This window comes from Botryllus schlosseri, chromosome 8 (assembly GCF_051294905.1).
Source record: "Botryllus schlosseri isolate E-star chromosome 8, Bs_hap1, whole genome shotgun sequence".
NCBI classification, from domain to species: domain Eukaryota; kingdom Metazoa; phylum Chordata; class Ascidiacea; order Stolidobranchia; family Styelidae; genus Botryllus; species Botryllus schlosseri.
Window position 1 is genome coordinate 1,774,447 of NC_137243.1, and position 25,013 is coordinate 1,799,459.

A 25,013-nucleotide genomic window follows, 5' to 3' on the forward strand; every position below is an offset into this window, starting at 1 on the left:
TATCTTGTTCAGATGAAAATATAGACCGACAGTTACAGATTTATTGATTGAACCGTCGACTGAATTACACGCATATTTTCAGATATTGATGTCACAAACGAGTGTCTGTCGTGCACGCCACTGCCAGAGGAAATATGTTCCCATGTCCCCTACAAAGCCAACAAACCGTGAAATGTGGATGCCATGCCGATACATGTTTCTTCGTTATTATACTTAAATATATTGGTGTTTGTGTCTGTATAGCAGTCAACACAGGAACTTTAGGCATTTTATCGCGGGTTAGGGTGTTCCTGCTTACAGTTATAGATGTATTAGAAGCAGAAGAAAGAAGACTTGGACAACTAGAAAATTTTCAGCTTTTCCGAGTTAGATTACAATTTAAATTAGAGCTACATAATGTTTTCGAGACTAGATTAGAATTAAAATTAGAGCTTCACAGGTTTTTCCAAGTTAGATTAGACTTAGAATTTGAGCTACTACACAGCTTCCAAATTAGATTAGAATTAGAATTTGAGTCAACACATTTTTTCCAAACTAGATTACAATTGGAATGACTGAATTCGCAAAAACTTGAAAATTGAATGACATTGTGAATGGGAAATAAATACAGAAAAAAAACAGTTCATATCAAATCACAGTGAATTCCATTAAGCATGAGAATAGTTTACGTCTGTACACCAGGCTTGGGTCGTTTTGTACTATACCAGGGGTCACTGCACTCGCGTTCGGCGATCTGATTTGTGATTTTGGAAGAACGCGAAATAAAGCATTTTGAAATGCTAAAATTGATTTCAGTTTCAAATTATTGTTGATTCAGAATAAGCTATTCGCCTGTGCCCAACAACACTATTCCACACTAGCTGAAACGGCTTTGGCGATGGCCACAGCATTCCTTTGATGACGAGTCTGCTTGCATCAATAAGCAAACTGCCTTGACTATTGCAATGGTCTAGCTCAGTGTTGTCAACCTGGGGGGGGGGGGGGCGCGAAGAAGCGGTCAACTGAAAAAATATTTCGCGCTCTGCGCGATTTTCCTCCAATTCACGCGTGTTTCTCTACATATAGACCGAATTTCATTTTTTTTTTATTCTCTCAACAACAGTCATAACCTTCCATGCCATCAAACAATCTGTTGAGGTTGCTAGCATCCCGGTTGGATTTTGTGATATGACGATAAGGGGGGCGCGAAATTTTTCACTATCATAAAGGAGGCGTGTCTAAAAAAAGGTTGGGAACCACTGGTCTAGTTAGAGTCAAGACACTGCCGAGACCGTGATGCTTTCAAAACGGCATAGGGCGTCCCCACAAGATCAATCTTTAGGATGAGTGATTAGCAATCAATCTTTCAGCTGGTAACATGCCTGGCTAGCCGCAATATCGATTCATTAGTCGCTGGAAAGCGTTGTCTGGTATCGTGCGCAGCTCATTGGTCAAAATAAAATTAAGTTTATGTTCATGATATTTTTTGTTGTATTTGTACTATATTAATAAAATATTACTTTTGCTGTAACCATGAGCATCGCCTATGTTAATCAGCACGGCGTTGTGCTAACCTAAAGTTTTGAAAACTAGAATGTTGTTCGCAGACAACAAGCTACGATATGCTATTCGTCACAATAACTACTATGACTGTACGATGTAAGTAAGGTACTGACACTGGATGTCCCCGCGCGAGAGGGATATTCTTGTTATCTCGCTGCAAAATGCCTCAGACAAAGAGGCATTTTCAGGAAAACAATAATTATGATTAGAATTAAAATTAGAGCATAGAAACACTTCACAAATTAGACAAAAAATTGATTACTGTCATTTTTGCTCTAATTTAGTGAAATTAGATAACTAGCATTATATATAGTTGTCCAAGCCTGGAAGAGAGGAGGTGGGTATATCGCAACGGAACAGTGCGGGACTGAATGAGAAGGTTTCAAAGGTATTATCGAAGGCTATAGTGTAACCGCTCGGATCAGTCCAAGAACTGAGCCTTGGATCAGGTAACCAGATCGGAAGAGGACAAAGTGTTAAAGATCGCAACAATTTATTAACGAAACCCATGTAACGTGATGATTTCGAATGGAAAATACTAAGATATGCGGCCTACTCGGTACAGTCGAACGCCGTTTTGGTATCAAGAAAAATACAGTAAATATCATAGTGTATCCTACACTGGTGTAAAGTTAGGGTTACCATACGTCCTCCTTTTTCGGGTTTTTGAAAATGTCCTCTTTTTGAGAATTTTGGTTAAACACTGGACAAAATTCGACCGAAATACCATAAAATAGCACCGAACTAACGCTCAGGCGGGTATTTCGGGAGCTGAGCGAAAGTTGACCTTTTATTTAGTCAACCACCTGATAAAGTGAAGAAAAAAACAATATTTTGGGCGCTGAGCGAGAAAGTTGACCTTGTTTTTAGGCAACCGACCACGAAGTGGGAAAAATATACCATTTTCAGGATTTTCCACCGGTATTATAAGCTTGGAAATTTTGAAAAAGTGCCCTCCTTTCCCGATTCCAGAATATGGTAACGCTAACCCTATGTAAAGTAGACAGCACAAGTATATCGTCCGACGCCCTGCGCTTGGGTCGCAACATTTTCTCCATTTCAACATACACAATTGATGCCAATATATGTGCGCTAGCTTTCCGATCGAACGTGGAATTTCACACGGCCGATTTCAGAGGAAATCTACTGCGGTACTGGTATACAACTACATTATATTCTGCGCACGCGGTCTTGTTGACATGGCAAGAATGATGAGGTCGATTCGGTTCCGAACGCAATACCGAGAAACATTGCCAAATTGATGGCGTGCGTCGGAAGTGTCGACACTTTTTATCGTCTCTAAAAGTATAAATGCGGGAAGGGGGGGGGGGGGGGGGGGGCGATGAGAGGCAGTGTTGGGATGACTCGAGCCATGACTTGACTCGAGTCAGACTCGAGTCACTTTTTCGTATGACTTGACTTGACTCGAGTCACTTTGCTAAAATGACTTGACTTGACTTGACTCGGCGTATCAGAAATGTGGAATGACTCGTGACTCGGAGCAAAATTCACGAGTCAATTTCAAGTCATCATGATGCAAGTAATCAGTGTCGATAGAAATCACTGTATCTGGCATATGTTCGGATTGTTCGCGCAACGCTGGTGTAACCCGTGAGAGCGACCAATCATTCAATGATCGTGCGTTTTACTGAGCCTCCATTGTTCTCTCACAAATATATTGATCGCAAACGAAGTGATCGAAGCTTACAGCCTACATGTCATAAACTAGACTTTAGTAAAGTAGTTTAATAGCAAAATGTCTATTTCTGTTCTGTGTTCTTAACTTAACCAAACCTCGTGTTTTATCGAAATTGAATTCGAAAATAGTTTATATAGTCCTCAAACATTGACGCAGGCTCGAACTGTATCATATCAATTTGCAAAAGGGTAATGTATTGCATCTTACTAATTTCTTTCTCTGTTTTCTATTTTGGCTGGTTACTATAAACTGAGGCTGTGCAATTACTAACGTAGTTTATTAGTTCTACTTATATGTGAGCGATACAGCGCTTTACATGCGTGTATATTTAACTCTATATTCCTTCATCAGTTCAAAATCAATGACCACTCAATCTGTATTTCAGACAGCTAGCAAAATACAATGACGTAATCACGCCTCATACCTCGAAAAGGCAATTTGACTTGAATTGTGACTTTACTCGTGACTTGACTTGACTTGACTCGACTTGACTCGAGTCACCTTCAAAAATCGAGTGACTTGATTTGACTCGAGTCACCTTCGAAAATCGATTGACTTGACTTGACTCGAGTCAAAATGTGTCATGACTCGAAATGACTCGTGACTCGAACGTGGTGACTTGATCCCAACACTGATGAGAGGTCGCCCAAGTGCAAACATTACTATGACTGGGCGGGCGCGTACAATCGTTATCGTCGCCCCCTTATAACGCACATTTTGATACAAATAAATCAGTTAAATATCTTGGCATGATCATTGATGATAAACTCGGGTGGGCTGATCATCAACAATATAAAAACTAAAATCTCGCGTGGTGTCGGGGCTCTCTATCGCCTTAAAAACTTAATTCCTCATCAAACTCTTACATCAGTCTACTATTCCTTAATTCACTGCTATCTCATTTATGGGATCCTAGTTTGGGGCCCTGCTGCGAAAAAACATCTGCAGAAATTGCAAGTCTTGCAAAACCGTGCCATACGAATTTTATGTCGAAAATCTAGATAGGCCTATGAAAATTGTAATAGGCTGTATCGAAGCGTTGGAATATTGAAAGTGGAAGACATTTTCAAATTTGAGGTAATGAAATTCATGCATATAGCTATCATCAGGGTGAACTGCCACTATATTTTGATAATCTGTTTAATATACCTTCAGATATACCCACCGACATCGTAGCCTACTAGATTTTCTTCGAACTTATCTCTGTCTGTGCAACACCACTCAACCAGTCTTGTGCAAAATTCAATCAGTTTTATTGGTGTCAATATTTGGAATAAGCTTCCACCTAATCTCCGTAATTTAGACTCTTGTGCATTTTAAAAACAATTTTTTCATTTCCTTATCTCTAACTACCGCTAAATTGTGTTTGCATTGAATTTTCAATTGTTGCATATGATACTGTGTCTTGTTTTATTTCTTTTCGTTCTTCAGTTAGTTTTTTAATATTTTTTATTTATCGACTGAATATTGCTCCTGTCCTGGGTGACTCGGCTCTGATGACTTTGTCATATGTTACATGTCGCATTTCACTGTTACATTTTTGTAGTGTAATGTTGATATGTAATGTGTACGAATAAAGATGCTCTCTTTCTCTCTCTCTCTCTCTCTCCTTATAGCAGTTCCCTGGCTTCGTACCGGTACCTCATCTCGAGTTATATTTTATTTTCATCTGAACAAGACACACACACACAACGTACAATGCGATAAGACACAATGCGATGTAATGAACAGATATGAGGATGCCCAACGACGCGCAGTTACGGTCCTTTAGACTGGCATCCACCTCGGCCTGGAGTGCCCGGTGTCACACAGTTCTTTTCGATGTTGATCTTTTTGAAGCCGTGGCCCTTTCTAGTTCTTTCCATTCCTTGTGAGTCCTTTCTTTCGTCGGGTCTTTTTCTGGGACGCCGGGGAAGAGGAGCCCAGACGGATGAGTGGCTAGCTCAATGCTGGCACCGCGTGACCGCATCGAGAAGTGTTGCTCATGACTATCAAATTATAGATAACTAACTAACCTACCCGTAGGTTAGATGTCTATAAACAAATACACTATTCAACAGTGCTTCCCATGACACTCAAAAAGCTGACTTTATTTACATTTTCATTTGCGGTTGCGGTTAACGAGAGTCCGGCTTTCGCATGTGAAAATAGATTTAATTCACAATTCTATTTCAAATTTAGTAGAAATTGACGGCATTACTTCCACTTGTATTTTAGTATCATCGATGGCTATTTTGACCACTTATGATGGTCAATAGGTAAGTGAATCCGTCTATTGATATGAAAACTGATATTTTGCATTAGGACCAGCCAAAGCCAGGTATAGGTATAGTGACTGCGGACTAGTGAGGTAGCAAATTTAATATTTGCAACAGAGAATAGTGATGGATTTGAAGTACTGGATTTTGTGCCCGGGCTGCCTTGTCAATGTCCGTGTCATTTACTCATTGTCATGTACTCAATTCGCCTGATTTCAAAGACTACCGTACTCCATGTCTTTTCGACACGTTCGTATGTTTTCACTATATTGCAGTCTTGTAGTCCAATATGGAATCGGTGTCTCATGCACACCAGCACCAAGGACATACTATTCCGAACAGAGAACAGACAGGTGTGAAGACTTGCCTATTCTACCACGATGCAGATAAATGGTAGTCTCATGTGTACAGGACTTCTGCTATACTTACAGTAGTTTTCTGAATGATATTCATCTCTCTCCCCGCTGTATATGTAGGCTACAGATTTCCTAGTATTATCATTTCATGTCTGTCTCGGCATTAAAATTATTGTTCGCATATTCCAGCAGATCCATAAACCTCAAAATGTCTCCAGAATCATACTAGTTACATTATGATGGTGTAGTAATTGTAGAATACTCGAAGAATTTCTATAAGGACCGATTACGTTCTGTGAAATGTCGTCCCACAATCGAGTCCAGTATGTGAAGCAGGAACAGCCTTCTTTCTTGAAAAAGTTCAAGGAAAAGGTTGGAATGAAACCTGAGGCTACTGTGGAAGATAAGAAGCAAGCGCTAGCCGATGAGTGCGACGATGAAGAAAAAGATGATGAAAAACCAGTTATTGTGGTTCTTAATGAAGGGGATTTAACAGCGGATGAAGCAAACTCTCATCAAGAAGTGGCAAGTGATGAAAAAATAGTATTTAAGAAACCAACAAAAAGGAATCGTGATAGCGGCCTTAACGCTTCTACTAAGAAGCCTAAAGTTGACGAAGATTGTTCAACCAGAAAGCAGAAGACTTCCAAAGACAAAAAGTCGAACACGCAAGCAGCTTCGAAGTCCTTACTCTCATTTGATCATGATGATGATGAATAAGACCGAGCTGAAATATATTATCCCTCAGGTTTGGGAAAATGATATTGGTATGTTTGCGATACGTATCAATGCAGTTGCCCCACATTTGAGCATGCAGCACAATGAAAAGCAACAGATTAGTGTGCAACGCTTGAGCATGTGTCTTTATAACCCCAGAATTACCCGTTACCCACATGCTCCAACACATGATATTGGTATGTTGTAATACGTACGGTAACCTAATATTGGCTCATAATATTCTCTTCGGGTACTGTGACCAATGACCATTCTACTGTATTTGCATCTATTCGTGCCGGAGTGCATGAAGTGACGAAATAGTCAATATTTCAGTTACAACACATTTGATCATTAACTCAGGAAAATGATTCAAAGCAACTGATGTATCAGGAAGCAGTTAATTTGCAGAAAATTGCGCTTTCATCCGTGCTGTTGAATGCTGACATATTTTCATGGCTTGATTTATGTTGATTTTGTTTTGATAATAAATAATGAATTCATGATGCAATTAGTTTACTGGTCATTTTAATTTACCTCCAATGGGAAAGTTGGATATTGTTTTCTGCAGCGTTTCCACTACATTTTCAAGTAAGGCGTCGCAATTTTCAGTGCTCAGTAAAACAGGACGATCAGGGCATCCAGACGAAACGGGAGGACATCCAATTTCGAAGCCATGGCGAATCCAAATTGTTGGTTTCGATCTACATCCGGCGGTTATTTTAGAGAGCAAGGTATCTTCGCATTTTTCAACCATTCCTGTTCACGCGATCGCAATTCGTGAAGACTCGATAATTGTGTGGGTAATTACGAGATCGTAGCTTCACGTAGTCCTGTACAATGTAGGGTACATCGGGTGCATATTTCCTCGGAGTACGGAGACGGCTGCGTCAAATTTTGAAGGTGATTCGCGCGCACCAGTGATTCTTTACCGGTCGGGTTATATTTTACCGGTGTCCCCCGGAACCCCAAGGGTTTCTCAGTGGTTCAAAGGGGTTCAAGGGTTTCTCAGGGGTCCAACACGTCCGTCTTGGCCACCGTTGGTTGCAGGTAGTCCGTATACAAATTGTGATTGTTGTGGCGGTACGTCGTGTGCAGTGGCGTATGGAGCAGGGATTGGCGTCCAATATCGAAACCCCGTCCTTCAGAAAATGCCAGTTCTATCCCAAGTATTTGCTAGCTCATGTGCAATTAAGCATTTGGTATATCACACGTCTCGCTTTCCTGGACTGCTCTCTGATTTGTAACACTGATTAGTAACAAATATTGACAGTAACGTTTTCGTTTTGTGTGAAAATCTAACATTTGTTACAGCCAGGCAGTGATGAAATAAGTGTACCTGTTTGCTGTGGGTAATCAGACTAGTTCACCTGCAAGGTCGTATCGATCATTCTATCTGATAGCGAATACTGTGCAATCTGCAGTGCATGTATTTTTCTGTGACAACATTATTGCTGTCAATTCGTTAGATGTATTTCGGTTGGATGAAAATAATGACACTCTCTTAAGCATAGTTCACATTAAGTAAAATCGTACGGCGCATAGGGCGGTAATGATTTTGTTCATAACACTCTGTTGTTTGATGCACACTGCGCAGTTCATTTTGTGCACCAGTAGTCTAAAATAATCGGAGGTGTTCAGTAACGAAGTACCTACTTCTACTCTCCGCTACTTGGGTACTACTATTTATTCAAGTAGATCTAATTTCCCGCTACTCCTACTTCGTAATATTTTGAGATCTACACATTACTTACTTGCCAAAGTAGTTTAATCTGCAAATCAGAAAAATAGTCTGAGGAATTCCGGGGCTGTTTCCACGGAGTATCAACATTTAATCTTCATAAAAGCTGAGTAAAGCCCATAATTTTAGTCGCGCTTCGCGCTCTGATTTCACGTCTTCACGAACGTATCGGTGAATATAATTTAGGTAGGGGTTGCGTGGTTCCGTTCTTAGCTTTACACCCGTTTTAGCAGGCCGCTATTGAAGCTTTCCTGACAAAAGACCTGAAATATATTTTCCGCTTTTTAGAAATAGTAGGCCAATATCTCTTTCAATTCCCAGTATCACAATCTGAGTTTCTAATTAGTTTCAGTTCGTTTGTCTGGAGAACATACATGTTGAAGTATGAAAGCAAGTGTAGTATATTGCCTCTATTTCCCGAAGATAATTAAGCTACACTATATGACATTTTGACGATCAGCCATATATTTTTATTAGCGCTTAAACTACTTATCCGAGTTGCTCTTCGACCAAACTTAGGTCGCCCACCTTATATTTTCTAAATGGCATTGTTCGAGATTTGCATTCCTATATCAATGCTATCATTTTCATCCCGTGATGTGGACGAATGCTTATGCTGTCGAAAATATACCTCCTGGGATGCATCAATATGAATCAATAATCTCTGCACCTTTTGCATAGCTCAATTTGAAGTTTTTGACAATCTATGGCCTATGCGAGCGAATCACGGTCGTGTTTTCACTACTTTCAATACTAACTAGCCAGTCTTCAGGATTACCAGACCATGATCTAACATCGACCTCGCCCGCCGCTACATGCCGCCCCATTTTGTCACTTGCGTCTTATATTCTCTGCATTACTTTTCATTCAGTGCGCATGCCTCTTATTTACTTCGCCTAGGCTAAGGTGTGGGTGTCTGATCTTAATGGCTACTTCGAGTTGTTTCGACACCTTCCTATCTTTTCATTGTATCGCAGTCTTGTGATGTTTTGGAACGATGAAAATAATAATAAACCTGATTGATTGATTGTTTACTTGAGTAGATTTAAAGTCAGTCAATTCTACTACAAGTAGGCTATGCAGTTTTAGGCTATAAGGACCATACTTCTACTCGTACTTGGGAGTAGATTTTTGCGTCGCTACTTCTACTTGAGTAGCTTTCTCGACTACTTTGACCACATCTGAAAATAATGTATTAGATGTGCATTTGGTGTGTAATTTGGTTGATTTTTGTGACTCTACGAAAATTTAGGGTACCCCGAAGGCTTGAAAATAGGTAACGCCACCTGTGATTGATTTGAAATTTACGAGATAACTTCTAGTTTTAGTAGGAATACTGACTACTTTGACAACCTCTGGAGTTGAACTAGAACGGCATCTCACTAAATTGGGTTCACCAGGGCAAAGAATGTTTGCCCCAGGTCATTCAAGGTTAAGAACCACTTGAGTGCAATCATGCCATGACCGATAATAACCTTTGGTTGATATTATTTTTATTGATTGAATGCATATTATAAAAGCATTGGTCAGTAATATTTATTGCTTCATCGAATGAAAATATATTCATTGATACCCGATTTACTTTTTGTTGGTCCAAATCCGATTATTTTATCATTCTCAAGCAAAACCATTCGGAAAGCATTTTCCCGATATGAATATTTTATCGTGCGAGAACATGACGTACAATATTCTGCCAGGATCACAGTGGCCAGATGTCGTAACAACATGTCAGTTAGTGGGTACGGTACTGCGGAAATGTATTCTGCAAATTTCCAATATCGAAGAAGAGTTTGATTAGAAGTAAATTCGTATGGTAGTCTCTTCATATCTTGAAGAGAGCAAATCACCGATATCTGTGGGATAAAGCCAGACTATACCGACTATGGCGACAGAAGTTTCTGATCTTCTCACAATGCACGATGTGAGAAATCCTCGCAAACGAGGTTTTCTTACCAGGACTTGTTTCTATTGGTATATTGCAATGAGCAATAAAAGCCAGGTTGGATTTACATCAGTGGATGACATGCGAAACAGAGTGTTGACCAACGACAGAGTACAAGAAGCCATTGAAAAGACCTTAAACGACAACAGTTCCACCGTCAATAGAACAGAGGCTGTATTAAAAGTCGAAATGACCGCAAAGGAAATGATAGGAACAGTCACGACACGTGTAATCCGATTTTGTGGATGGATTTATATCACCCTGCTGAAACAGGTTTGTGGGTCTGTCCAATTCAGTCCAAAACAAATGGAACTCGTTAAAGAGCTCTCCGAACAAACTTGCCCGGTTGTATACATGCCATTACATTTCAGCCATTTGGATTATATCCTCCTGTCGTTGGTACTTTTCCACAATGATATCAAGGTACCTCACATTGCTAGTGGAAACAACCTGCAAATACCCATTATAGGGTATTTTATTAAAAAAGCAGGCGGATTTTTTATTCGACGGAAAATTGAAGAAAAAAATGGAAAAGATTACATATACCGAGCTGTACTACAAGCGTACATTACCGAATTACTGAAAGAAGGTCAAAGCATCGAGGTATTCATTGAGGGAACCAGATCGCGAAGTGGATTACCAAACTTACCCAAAACTGGATTGTTATCAGTGCTAGTTGATGCGGTCACAGAGAAGAATGTTTCCGATGTCACCATAGTTCCAGTGCATACAAGTTATGAAAAACTGCTCGAAGGCAACTACAACAATGAATTACTCGGCAAGGCCAAAAAACCGGAAAGTTTGTGGGACACTTGCAAATCAGTGGCACGCTTATTTTTCGGTTATTACGGGAATATCAAAATCAATTTTGGGAAACCCATATCTGTGAAATCTGCTTTGAAGGACATAAATCAATATTTACGAGATCCTTCAAACGTTGACAATGATGGTGATTCAAGTTTTGATCTGATTTCGTCTGTTATAAGTCGACGTCATGTGTCTGATCTTGCTGAGCATATCGTATATCACGGCATGACATCTGGTTCGTTCATGGCCAGTCATCTAATCGCTTATTTATTGGTCAATCGATTCCGAGCGGGTGTTGTTTTAGAAGATTTGATCGACGCGTACTGTCGTTTGAAAATCCAGATCACCGGAAAAGGAAGGGACTTAGCATTTTGCGGCGAGCCACAGGATGTAGTGCTACGAACACTTGACTTGTTTGATGACAGCATTGTTGATGTACATTGCATAAACGGGGATCAAGAATCTTCACCAATATCAAATTCTGATGCCAATGATGTCTCCACTGATAATGCAGACAGCGAAAAGGCAGACAGCGGTATATTCGTCAATGGAAATGATGATATACCCGTTAATTGGAGCGTTGATAATGTAGAAAAGTCTACATTATTTATCAAGCCTAATATCACCATACCTTCCATATTTGAACTCGCTTACTACGCTAACGCGTTGACACCACTATTCGCAATTGAATCAATCATATGTCTGTCTGTGAACGCGGTCACAGGATTTCGGTACTACATGATTGATACTGTATGGAAAAACGCAGGCACGAACGATATCTTCGAAGATAGTCTTCCGCAAAAAATGAAGGTCTCGTTCCGCAGGAGTGCTTTGGTCGAGAAAACTTTAGAACTATGCGACTTGCTACAGTTGGATTTTCTACTGTGTGATGTTTTCATGAATCTGGAGGATTGCATTCAGGACCGTGTGCAGGAATTGGTGTCTGGAGGTTTTTTTCTAAGTACTGTGATAGGCTCGCAAAAACGGATACATCAATCTTACGGTATTGATGATGAATATAATATGGTTGATGACGAATTGCTTAAAGTCAATTTGCATTCGATTCCGCAATTTCTCAGCTATCAAAGTGTTTTAGCACCTTTTATTGAAGCATTATCACTCGTTGTCGAACAATTGCCGGCTCTATCGACTCCCATGTCGACAAGAGATTTCTTGTCAAAAGTTCTAATACACGCACAACTTCGTGTCAGAACTGGCTTAGCGACAAGAATTGAATGCTGCTCTAGTGAAACGGTTCTGCATTGCATACGTGCGTTTGAGCAAAATAACGTTTTGCGTAACGTAGACGGACTGTTATCAGTCGTAGGCGATTGCAACGATCCTGCTTACTTCAACACATTGCTGTCGAAAATTCATGTATTTCTGATGTAGACGTTCGTGCGATTTTTGCAGTTTCAACATAGCACCCTCGCTTCTTGCCCTAATAGCAAATTCTTTTTGTGACAAATTTCATTGATTTTGGTTCCGTCAAAAATTGAAAATTTTGTAATCTGTACCAATACAATGTTTTCGTGTTCTACGGCTGGTCTTGGAGATGGGGTTCTTCCTATGTTAAGGCATCTGTTCTTGGTCAGCTGTTCTTTATGGAATGACGTTCAATTTCCTCCCGGATTCGATCCTGCAAGGTATGCAACAAAGCAATATTTAGAAATAGCTCCATAAAGGTTTGTAGTAGGGATGGTGTGAACGTGAGGTTCACGTTCGCGTTCTGTGTGTGAACCTCGGAAATTTAGAGGTTCGCGTTCACAACAGAACCTTGGTAGGTTCTGCACTGTGAACCTTTTTCATATATTACAATTTTCACTTCATATAACATCTTTCTTTGGTTCAAATTTATTGCATTTCAATTGTGAGCCACTCTCTGCATGGCGCTGGCAGCATTATAAACCAACACTAAACGAGCATGCACCTTGACAATCTCAAAAGTTTTACTTACTTTGTTACAAAAGTTTGCTCGGAATATCCAGCTTTCCATTTGTAAATATTTAGTGACTCTCTGCTGTGAGTTTGACCCGCAATCACCCAACATCACGAGCGAAATACGTAGTCAGCGAATGATTCTTGTTCAATGTTCAACCAACCAATGAGATTGATATCGTTTTCTGATGCAAAACGTCTAGCAGGCGTACGGGGTCAATCTTTACTGGATCATTATAACCTAATCCGTGCGATTGAGGTGTTGGCTACTGCTATATAACTCGTTAATGGGGTCGAAATTGTTGGCAAAGCGACGAAAGATATTGATTTTAAAGGGAGTATTATGTCCTTTTTGGCTCAGTTGATACATTTAGCGACGTTTAAGACGCCAATATGTATTTCGGCATGGTGGCATTATGTGGCCCGAGTTGTCGCTAGGTATCGCGTACATTAATATAGGCGACCGAGCGAGATAGTGTAATGGTTATGCGTCCGGCTTCTCGAGCGGTAGGTCGTGGGTTCGATTCCCGGCCGGGTCATACCAAAGACTCGAAAAATGGTATCCGCAGCTATCCTGCTAGGCGCTCAGCAATCACGGATAGCATGGAGGAGAAAAAAAAACGGGGGCGCAGACTAGATGACCTCATGGGGCCGTATCGCAACTCCGTCGCCAAAGCATCTCGATGGTGCAGGCGAGAAAGAATATCATATCTCTCTCTCTCTCTCTCTATCACTTCATTGAAAGATAGGGTTTGAATTAGCATCATGACGTCATGTGACGTCATGAGGTTCACGTTCGTGTTCACACAGAACCTTTCAAAAAGGTTCGCGTTCACACGAACCAGAACCTTTCAGAGGTTCACACCATCCCTAGTTTGTAGAGACTCTTGGGGGTACAGAACTTTCATAAACAATTGAACAGAGGTGGTAAAAATAGTCATCGTTGGTACTCAAAAAAGAAGTAAATCATAAATTTCTACTCGAGTAGAAGTAGCTATTTACAAGTAAGTAAAAATGTAGGTATTCTAGGCCTAGTTTTTGCCTAAACTGTCAAGTAGAAATAGTCTATAAATATAACGACTTCAATAAGTTGGCTAAACTTGAAGTAGAATACGCTACTTCGTTAATCGTAACTGACTATGACCACCTCTGCAATTGAGTAATGTATACATATTGAAATATGCCCAACTGTTGATGTCAGCAACTAGAGCAGTGGTTCTCAATCTTTTTTGACACCCGCCCCCCTGACCCCCCTTACATTTATCGTCATGTCAAAAAGAGCACATCATCTAATACAGAGGTGTGCAATCTTTCTACTAATCATGGCCGCATTTCGATTACTTATGTAGCCTAAGGCCGCATTCCAGAGCATAGCCGCAATGAACGATCTGGACGCAAAATGCCTATGGCAAAGTGTCCATATCCATCCATTCCCGGTGAACTCCGGACTATTCTACTTTTCACAACGGCCTATTTGTACGCAACGAAATCGCGAGTGGCAATGTTATGAATAGTTGCTGGGAGTGCATATTGTCGCGCGGAGCGCGAAAAGTTTTCAGAGGCGCGAATGAATTGTAATTTCTTGAGGATTCCCATTCCTGCTCCAATTAAGAAGGGCGCTACTGCATTAGAATCGAAAAATGTAGTCTTGTTGAATTGCGCGGTGCGCGAAGTAAATTTATCGAATGAATAAAATCTCTCGAAAATTCGGGAGTGAATTCGTAATTGCAATTTGCATCAGTGTTGGGATCAAGTCACTACCTTCGAGTCACGAGTCATTTCGAGTCATTGCACATTTTGACTCGAGTCAAGTCAATTGATTTTCGAAGGTGACTCGAGTCAAGTCAAGTCACTCGATTTTCGGAGGTGACTCGAGTCAAGTCGAGTCAAGTCAAGTCAAGTGACGATGAGTCTAGTCACAATTCAAGTCAAGTTGCGTTTTCGAAGTATGAAGCATGATTATACGTCATTGCATTTTTCTAGCTGTCTGAATTGCAGATTGAGTGGTCATTGATTCTGAAGCGATGAACGAATACAGACTTAAATATACACGCAATAAGGCACCGTATCGCCCACATATACGTAGATCTGCCAGCTAAAATAGAGAATAGAGAAACGAATTGTTAAGATGCAATACATTACCTATTTACACATAATGATATGATACAATTCGATTCTGCGCCAATGGTTGAGGAGTATATAAACTATATCTATTAAAATTTCCAGGGATATCTAGATATCCCTGTAAAATTTCAATAAAACTAGAAGTTTAGTTAAGGTAAGAACAGAGAACAGAAATGGATATTTTGTTATTAAATGACTTTACTACCAGGGATGGTGTGAACGTGAGGTTCACGTTCGCGTTCTGTGTGTGAACCTCGGAAAATTTGAGGTTCGCGTTCACAACAGAACCTTGGTAGGTTCTGCACTGTGAACCTTTTTCATATATTGCAATTTTCACTTCATTATAACATCTTTGGTTCAAATTTATTGACTTTCAACTGCGGGCCACTCTATGCATGGAGCTGGCAGCATAAACATTCAACACTAAACGAGCATGCCCCTGACAATCTCAAAAATTTACTTGTATTGTTACAAAAGTTTGCTCGAAATATCCAGCATTCCGTTTGTGCATATTTAGTGTCTCTGTGCTGTGAGCTTGACCCGCAATCACATGACATCAAGAGCGAAATACACTGTATTTTGTCAGCAAATGATCCTTATTCAACCAATCAATGAGATTGATATCGTCTTCTGATGTAAAAATCTAGCAGGCGTACGGGGTCAATCTTGACTACATATGTATACTGTATCATAAAAACCAAATCCGTGCGACTGGGGTGTTGGCTATACTGCTGTATAACTTGTTAATCGGTAGCAAGTATAAAAACCCATTTACACCCTGCTCAATATCCATGTGGCAATACTCAGACGCCGAACACATTGTCCGATCAGGTCGAAATTGTTGGCAAAGCGACGCAAGATACTGATTTTATGGGATTATTATATCATTTCATTGCCCCAGTTGATACATTTGGAGACGTTTCAAACGTCAATATGTACTTAAGTACTGAGCTATTATGTGGCGCCGAGTCGTCGCTCGGTATCGTGTACAGTAGATTAATATAGGCAATCACCTAATTGAAATATGGGGTTGAAATTACCAATATGACGTCACGTGACGTCATGAGGTTCACGTTCGTGTTCACACAGAACCTTTCAAAAAGGTTCACGTTCACACGAAGCTGAACCTTTCAGAGGTTCACACCATCCCTATTTACTACTATAGTTTACGACAACGTAAGCTGTAAGCTTCGACCACTTCGTTTGTGGTCAATTTATTTGTGAGAGAACAATGAAGGCTCAGTAAAACGTATACTATCAATAAATGATTGGTTGCTGCACGGGTTCCAGCAGCGCTTCGAGAACAATCCGAAGATATGCAAGATACGGTGATTTTTATCGACACCGATAACTTGATGACTTGAAATTGACTCGTGAATTTTGTTCCGAGTCACGAGTCAATCCACATTTTTGATACGTCGAGTCAAGTCAAGTCATTTTGGCAAAGTGACTCGAGTCAAGTCAAGTCATGTGAAAAAGTGACTCGAGTCTGACTCGAGTCATCCCAACACTGATTTGCATGTCTACGGCTGCCAACACATACTAATTGAATTAGGCGTCGACGGCCGCACAAATTCCTTTCTACGGCTGCATGCGGCCGTACGGGCTGTGCACCCCTGATATAATAGTATACATAAGGTATATCGTACGCCAATTTTGAATCCGCATTACAGTTGTTTAGTCTCTTACATCATTGCTGACAAACTTCCCCAAACTTGTTTGAAAATAACAAAAAATCATTGAAAAGGACATCAATTTATTTCAAGGTAGGTTGCACTGAGAATAATGCTGATGCACAGTACATACAGTGACACATACAGTGACAGAGAGCACGGCGTCGTTCTGTCCTGCCATGCTAAATTTGATCAGTTTTGGAAATGAATTAAATTGTGTTGATTTATAGCCAAATTGAAGGCGAAACCCGGCAACCTACATTGCATCTAAGTCTGTCTTAGGCAGTGCAGTTCGCCAGCTATCAACAACAGCCACCTAGCGCACAGAGATTTAGGCTACTGCCAAAGCTATACAGTAATGAATGAAGCCAGCCTATACTCCGTTGAGTGCGACTGCTGGAGCTTGAGTTTGTAAAGCTTTCTAGAATACGAATTAAGCTTAATCTTCAATAATCGTATCTTCAGAATGGTTGTGAAGCACATGTTCATATAGTCACAATTTATACAGACATTGACAAAATTGACAAAAATTTCTCGCGCCCCCCCCCCCCCTGAGAGCCTCCCGCGCCCCCCAGGTTGAGAACCCCTGAACTAGAGAATTCGGAAGAACTTGGTGATTGTTGATGTACAAAGTTCTTTGAATCCACGATTACAACTGATTAGTGTCACGTATAAAGGTATAATTATTTTTCGACAATGCTATATATCATTGGTTTAGGAGCCGTGCCCGCTGGTCCTATATTGCGTATATGACTCGTTTGGGGGAGTTGTATGTTGGTGGGCCGTACAATCGTACATGGTCGTTTCGACATCTATATCTGTTCATTGCAACGCATCGCGTCTTGTATAATCTATTGTACTTGGTGCCTTGTGCAGGTAAAATACTCGCATCGATGGTTTAGTAACAACTCATATCTCCCATATCACGCTCGGACTTGTAAAACCTTCGCACGCAGCAATTGATCGAAGATACACTATAAATCACGAAGGTCCCGTTATTTCGGTTTGGCGCCTATGATCACGGGAGCTGGGTCATAAGGTCAATGTGTTGTCAAACTAGAGTAGTAGTCACGTTACTAGTCTTGTCGGCCAAAATTACCAAATTAGAGCGACATGTCGACCCACCGAGGTAGGCTACCCTACATGATTCGTTTCGAGTAAAGGAACTGCTGATAGATTTATTGCGAGCGAGCTTCGGATTTGCAACAACTTCGAATAATATGTCAGAAGAAAGTGAGAACTTTGCAAGGTAGTATCCAAACCACAAATACGGCTCACGGAATTCAAACTGCCGCGTACACTGTTCGTCACTTACGAACGGTGACGAAATTGTGGTGTTTTGAAAAAATAAAGTTATTATCAATAAACTGATAAAGATTACAGTAAAAGGTAATTGATCGTCAAGAGACGACACCAAGCATTTTATACCAGCACGTACTTACAGATTTTAGTTATAGGTATATTCATGCTGCACAATAGAGAAAGAAAGATTTAGTTACCCAATCTGATCTTCTCCGTTGATTCCGATAAATGACATGTGCGCTGTTGAAAGCTGTTTCAGGCCTATATGTTGGGTGCTTCAACGTACCGGCGATCTTAGATGTACACTAAAGAAGGAAATGTTACAACGCAGGATATTTGTAGGCCGGCATCCTAATCATTCATTGATCTAGCCCAAGGGTTATCGGCCTTTTCTTGGCCGTGGCCCATTTTCCGGTTTGAAAATGTGCTGTGGCCCACCTCTTATCTTGGAGTCGTAATCCTGTGCAATGCGTGCTAATCGATGGCGTCGATATGCCTATTTCTCTAAAATATGCGCATTTTTCTCATAATTTACTGATGATATTTCAAAGTACACCTTTCGGCCCATGAAATCGCGCGAAGCGCGGCGAAAATTTTCATGTCTAATAAATGTCCTCCAACAAAAGATCAACGAAATAATCTTGGGCCCCTTCGAGCTCCCGCAATTGGGGGTTTTGATGCAGCAGTTACGGCCCTTATAGATCACAGGCTAAAACTCTGTGTATATTATGAACGTCCGCTGCTCCATTCGCGCCGAGAAACACAATCATCAAATTCATGCATCCGCTGTGTGACTGGGATTTTAGTTCCTCTATTGTGGGAAATAATATAATCATAGGCCTACTCGGTCAGCTTCAAACAATTCATTGGTGAATGGGGTACTACAGAGAAGTGGAGAAAGATTTATTTAATATGTATGCTGTACAATGCACATTGTATGTCTTGTAACAAACCAAATGAAGTTGCGATGTCAGAATATTCAATCCATTGATACAATCAATTCATGTGACTCTTACATTATGTAGAATGATTTCCAGGGCAGACATTTTAAACCGATTCCAAAGTTTAATGCTCTCCGCTAAATCCTCAATCCATTACGATTCGTTGCGGTGGTGCAAATACCTCCACCAGAAGTTGCTAATAATTTCCAGTTATGGTTATTTTTATCTTACAATAATACGACTTGCCTTAGTACAGTATATCTATACCTCAATTACACTTCATTCCGAGTTTATTGGACACCCTTTTAGCGGCATACGACGTACGACGCTGCCGGAATACTCAGTTACTTCAGCATTACCTTCCAGTTATTATATATCCAGTGTTGGGATGACTCGAGTCATGACTTGACTCGAGTCAGACTCGAGTCACTTTTTTGTATGACTTGACTTGACTCGAGTCACTTTGCAAAAATGACTTGACTTGACTTGACTCGGCCTGTCAGAAATGTGGATTGACTCGTGACTCGGAGCAAAATTCACGAGTCAATTTCAAGTCATCAAGTAGGCTAATCGGTGCCGATAAAAATCACTGTATCTTGCATATGTTCGGATTGTTCGCGCAACGCTGGTGTAACCCGCGAGAGCGACCAATCATTCAATGATCGTGCGTTTTACTGAGCCGTCATTGTTCTCTCCCAAATATATTGATCGCAAACGAAGTGATCGAAGCTTAACAGCCTACGTTGTCGTAAAGTAAACTAAACTACTTTAATAGCAAAATGTCTATTTCTGTTCTATGTGTTCTTAACTTAACCAAACCTCTTGTTTTATTGAAATTGAATTCGAAAATAGTAGTTTATATAGTCCTCAACCATTGGTGCAGGCTCGAATTGTATCATATATCAATCCGCAAAAGGGTAATGTATTGCATCTTATCAATTCGTTTCTCTATTCTCTATTTTGGCTGGTAACTATAAACTGAGGCTGTGCAATTATACTTACGTAGGTAATTAGTTCTACTTATATGTGAGCGATACAGCGCCTCACTTCCGTGTATATTTAACTCTATATTCGTTCATCGGTTCAAAAGCAATGACCACTCAATCTGTATTTCAGACAGCTAACAAAATACAATGACGTAATCACGTCTCATACCTCGAAAGGGCAATTTGACTTGAATTGTGACTTGACTCGTGACTTGACTTGACTTGACTCGACTTGACTCGAGTCACGTCCAAAAATCGACTGACTTGACTTGACTCGAGTCACCTTCGAAAATCGATTGACTTGACTTGACTCGAGTCAAAATGTGCAATGACTCGAAATGACTCGTGACTCGAAGGTACTGACTTGATCCCAACACTGATATATACTCGAAATTATTTTAGTTGCTTTTAGCCGTAGGTTGTCATAGCCGGTGGAAAAAGCTGCAACAAATATAACTAAACTTACATTTATTTTAAAATTTTCTAAATAGCTTTGTGGCCCACCTCAGATGCTCCTGTGGCCCACCCCTTGAGAACACCTGATCTAGCCTAATATACTACTTCCATGTATTGAAAAGATTGGAAGGAATTCAAACGACTCGGTAAATCCAATCAAACTATACCACGTCACATTGAAGAACTTGTTAAAGAGGCATGCACAAATTTTAATGATATTCGCTCACGCTAAGGGCATAGTTGATGGACATGCGAGGAGTTCATACTAAAGAACGAAAACGTAGTCAAAATCAGGTCTGTACTCTTGCCGCTGATCGAAAAGACTGGTCGCCATTAGGTATATATTCCCTGACGTTCAATTCGCCGTAAACCAGTAGTATAGCTGATAGGGATGGTGTGAACGTGAGGTTCACGTTCGCATTATGTGTGTGAACCTCCGAAATTTAGAGGTTCACGTTCACAAACGAACCTTGGTAGGTTCTGCACTGTGAACCTTTTCCATGTATTACAATTTTTACGTCATTATAATATCTTTCTTTAAATTTATTGCATTAATTCACTGTAGGCAACTCTACGCATGGCACTGGCGGCATAAAAATCAACACTAAACGAGCATGCACCTTGACTATCTCAATAACTTTACCTGCTTTGTTACAAAAGTTTGCTCGAAATATAGCCAACTTTCTGTTTGTGGATATTTCGTGACCCTCTGCTGTGAACTTGACCCGCAATCACACAACATTAAGAGCGAAATACGCTACATTTAGGTCAGCGAATGATGCTTATTCAACCAATCAATGATATTGATATCGTTGTCTGATGTAAAAAAATCTAGCAAGCGTACTGGGGTTCATCTCGATTTGATATGTTTATTGTATCATAAAAACCAAGTCCGTGCCGTAGAGGTGGTGCCAGCTGCTGTGTAACTTGTGGGGTGAAAGCCGTTTTACACTCTGCTCAACATCAACGTATAGCAGCACTCATACGCCGAATACATGCCCGGTCTGGCCTAGATCATTAATGCGTAAGCTTGTATTCCCTTGCAAGTCCTCGTAGAAATTGTTGGCAAAGCGGCGGAAGATACTGATTTTATGGGATTATAATATCATTTGATTGCTCCAGTTGATACATTTGGCGACGTTTAAACATACGTACTTTAGCATTGTTGCATTATCTGGCCCGAGTCGTCGCTAGGTATCGTGTACAAACTGTACTGTACATTCATATATATTATTTCACTGAAATGTAGGGTTGGAATTGACAATATGACGTCACGTGACGTCATGAGGTTCACGTTCGCGTTCACACAGAACCTTTCAAGAAGGTTCGCGTTCACACGAACCTGAACCTTTTAGTGGTTCACACCATCCCTAATAGCTGACTATTTCGTCGACATGAAAGTTTGAACGCGGTAGGCCTACCGAATAAAATACAGTCCGGAATTCGTCAACGCAATATCTTGCACAACTTGAGGTAGGCTACCTAAAAAAACAACTCCGAAACTAGGCGAAACCATCGTTGTACAGAGAACAATAGATAATTACGCATTTCTGAATACGCCGACCGGGCTGAATTTCTGCGATTTGGCGCGCAGCAAAGTAAAAGTATTTTACGTACAATATTTCCCTTTCACCGATCGAATTTGTGTACAACAAAGTATACCTACATAGATTAGTGGTTCTTGAGATTTTCAACCTTTGCTAACCTCCTGCCGAAACTCTGCGCTAATAATTCGCCAGCCTTCGGCGAACCGAAAATTTGTCAAAAGTCACAAAAACCAGAATCTTCCGCATTAGGCCTACACCGGTGCACAAAATGTACTGTGCATCAAAAACGGTCTTAAAAGAATAAACCACTAAAACATAATTTTCACACAAAACAAAATGATCATAATAATGAATATTTACTGCAAATCATCGTGACGTCTGCTGTTTGTCTCGACTTAGAGCAAACGCCTGAGACTGGCACAGCGAATCCGTGGTGTTCCCGTGGCCCGGTTACGAACAATTGATATATATATATCATAAATACAGGGATATCTAGAAACTCTAGATATCCCTAGATATATCCCTAGATATATCCCTAGATATCCCTGCATAAATATAGCCGACATATGGAGTTTGGGAATCTATAATAAAATATAGACACTCTTACTTGGTCGTGCAATTCCTCACTTTCCAATAGATTTCTGAGATATGATATGTAGCCTGACGCAAGTTGTAGTATTTTGATCTTGGGCACTTTCGCGTTTCCGGGAATATTCGGTATCGTGCATCGCAATTGAGCAAAAGCGTGGTTTATGCTAACGTTCCGTTCTCTCTTTCGTCGGTTTGTTCTACAGCGGTGATTCTGGTAGACATTCCTCGGAGTCTCGCAATGACCTTTTGAAGAATATGTCCGACGTTGATGAATATGATTTTCACTGCACTGGAAGCTTGGAACGCCATTGATATTGACTGTGAACGAGTTGGTTATTTGATGCCGGGAATCTGAGACGCGCCCATAACTGCAATACGTGGATTGCATTTCGTTTTCCGACGCGTAAGTTCGCTGTGTTAAATCAATCACCGGCTCCATTGCAATGCTTTCGTAACTAGGATCATTCCCTACATCACTGCAACAGTTGGAAGATGCGACGAAACGATCTGCTTCGTTCAGCTCGATTGTCCTGTCCATAGCAACAGTGAACTGATGCACTCCTGACGATTCCATTGCACATGATAGTCTGACGGCCGTGCAATATTTTGAAAGTCCATGTCACATTGAAAAGATATCTTCCATAAAATAAACATTTACCAAACATATCAGTGACGTCTGAGCCAATTAGGGCGTCTAATCTCGCATCAATACACAGACTGTAAGGATTTTGGGAACAGTCGCTTTGAAGCTAAGAAGCTGAATTAGGCCAGCCTTCGTAACAGATGCTTTTGTATATGCGGTCTCGATGATAATGCTGAGTAAATAACGATTTATCGTCATTGTCTTCAGAAGTAATTTGCCTCGCACAGACTATTTATATTATTTCGCTTTACATTTGTTTATTGTTTTTGTTAAGAAATTTGTGAATTTAAATTACAAATACTATTCGGCCTACGCTATTGTATTAAATTGTTAAACTAAATGGTTGCACATTGTGCAATGCACAATCTTTGAAAAATATAGAAGTTTGATTCTAATAGGATGTATCGAGGCGTTAGGATATTAAAAGTTAAAAGTTGAAGACATTCTCAAATTTGCGGTAAATAAATTTATGCATAGCTATCAACAGGGTCCTGCCACTATATTTAGATCAGGGGCCGCCCACTCAAAACGGGTCGCGACCCACTTTTCAAGTTCGTAGCGGCCGCGGGCCGCATGAATTCAATATCGATACCTTGGCGTCATCATGAATGATACTCAAATACTGGTCTCGAAGCCTAATATTCGATTCAGAATCGAATCACTCAGGTACTCGATTTTGCCCAGCCCTATTGCTAACCCATGTTTGCGACTATAGAGCTGGAAAAATCGAGTAGCATGGTGATCCTGATCCGATTCCTAGTCGAATATTACGATTCCAATATAGTAGGGTATTGGAGTACCACCATGATAACGCCCTAACAGTATATTGTCAACCTCTGGTAAGTTAAAATGCATCCTTTTTGCAGACACAAAGTAAATAATGCAAGTTACACGTCGTCGAAAATAATTTTAGAATTCTTGACTATATGTACATTTCACAGTCCTTTATTTGTGACGATGCCGCTCATTAACTTACAGAAATTTCGTTTCAATTAACATGCTTGTCTCTATGCTACATGTTTTGGACAACGAGATTTCAACTTCGATTATTTTGCTATTGAAGCATGCGAGAAAGACTTCCAAATCACGCGCAATAAAAATCGTAACTGCAGCTCTACTGACAAACCAACTATAGTTCAGTTTCATATTTAGCTGATCGTATGACTTGGGCGAGACTGGTCGATCCCTTTTAAATCCGCAACAATGCCTTTTCAAGATGCGACTGATATCGAGTTCAATTCAATTATCGAAATAGTTTGGTTGCCGTTTGGGTGGCGTGCTTAATCAGCAAGTGTTAATTCGAGCAGCGAAAGAGGATTGGTTAACTGGTTGGTGCAGTTGCAATTTTATCCCTTGCGGAACAGGGATTCTCGGATAGAGACACGATATGCACCCTAACCATCAGTATCGGTTTTCAACTAAGACACATGAGAAACTGTGCGACGGCAATTAGCAGCATCAAGTTGCATATTTGAACCAAAACAAATGTAGCATTGTGTCATTATGGTAAATTATTGGCTCAATCGAAATTCCATCAAATTGGTCTTTAGATAGATAGATATGATATTCTTTTTCGCCTGCACCATCGAGATGCTTTGACGACAGAGTTGCGATACGGCCCCATGAGGTCATCTAGTCTGCGCCCCCGATTTTTTTCTCCTCCATGCTATCCATGATTGCTGAGCGCCTAGCAGGATAGCTGCGGATACCAATTTTCGAGTCTTTGGTATGACCCGGCCGGGGATCGAACCCA

At 40.5% G+C, this 25,013-nt stretch overlaps 4 protein-coding genes across 4 annotated transcripts in view; 3 read left to right on the forward strand and 1 right to left on the reverse strand.

Moving 5' to 3' along the window:
- The window catches only part of LOC145444418 (uncharacterized), a 47,289-nt gene extending 47,049 nt beyond the window's left edge, over window positions 1-240 (forward strand). Inside the window, exon 5 of the mRNA XM_080322407.1 lies at window positions 83-240. Within this exon, the coding sequence (XP_080178533.1) occupies window positions 83-171 (89 nt within the window). The 3' untranslated portion in view covers window positions 172-240. The remainder of the gene's footprint in view (window positions 1-82) is intronic.
- The window catches only part of LOC145444419 (uncharacterized protein KIAA1143 homolog), a 130,213-nt gene extending 123,133 nt beyond the window's left edge, over window positions 1-7,080 (forward strand). Inside the window, exon 2 of the mRNA XM_080322408.1 lies at window positions 6,048-7,080. Coding sequence (XP_080178534.1) covers window positions 6,156-6,575 — 420 coding nt within the window. The 5' untranslated portion in view covers window positions 6,048-6,155 and the 3' untranslated portion in view covers window positions 6,576-7,080. The remainder of the gene's footprint in view (window positions 1-6,047) is intronic.
- Window positions 7,081-9,995: 2,915 nt separating this feature from the next.
- On the forward strand, window positions 9,996-12,599 carry LOC145444396 (glycerol-3-phosphate acyltransferase 1, mitochondrial-like). Its single transcript, XM_080322375.1, has one exon. It carries the CDS (start codon window positions 10,193-10,195, stop codon window positions 12,449-12,451), a length of 2,259 nt encoding a protein of 752 aa, XP_080178501.1. The 5' UTR covers window positions 9,996-10,192; the 3' UTR covers window positions 12,452-12,599.
- Window positions 12,419-23,325, reverse strand: LOC145444413 (uncharacterized). The gene is made up of 3 exons (XM_080322403.1): window positions 22,634-23,325; window positions 18,294-18,401; window positions 12,419-12,698 (listed from the first exon to the last, which is right to left on the reverse strand). Exons 1-3 carry the CDS (start codon window positions 23,189-23,191, stop codon window positions 12,651-12,653), a joined length of 714 nt encoding a protein of 237 aa, XP_080178529.1. The 5' UTR covers window positions 23,192-23,325; the 3' UTR covers window positions 12,419-12,650.
- Between the last annotated feature and the right edge of the window lie 1,688 nt (window positions 23,326-25,013).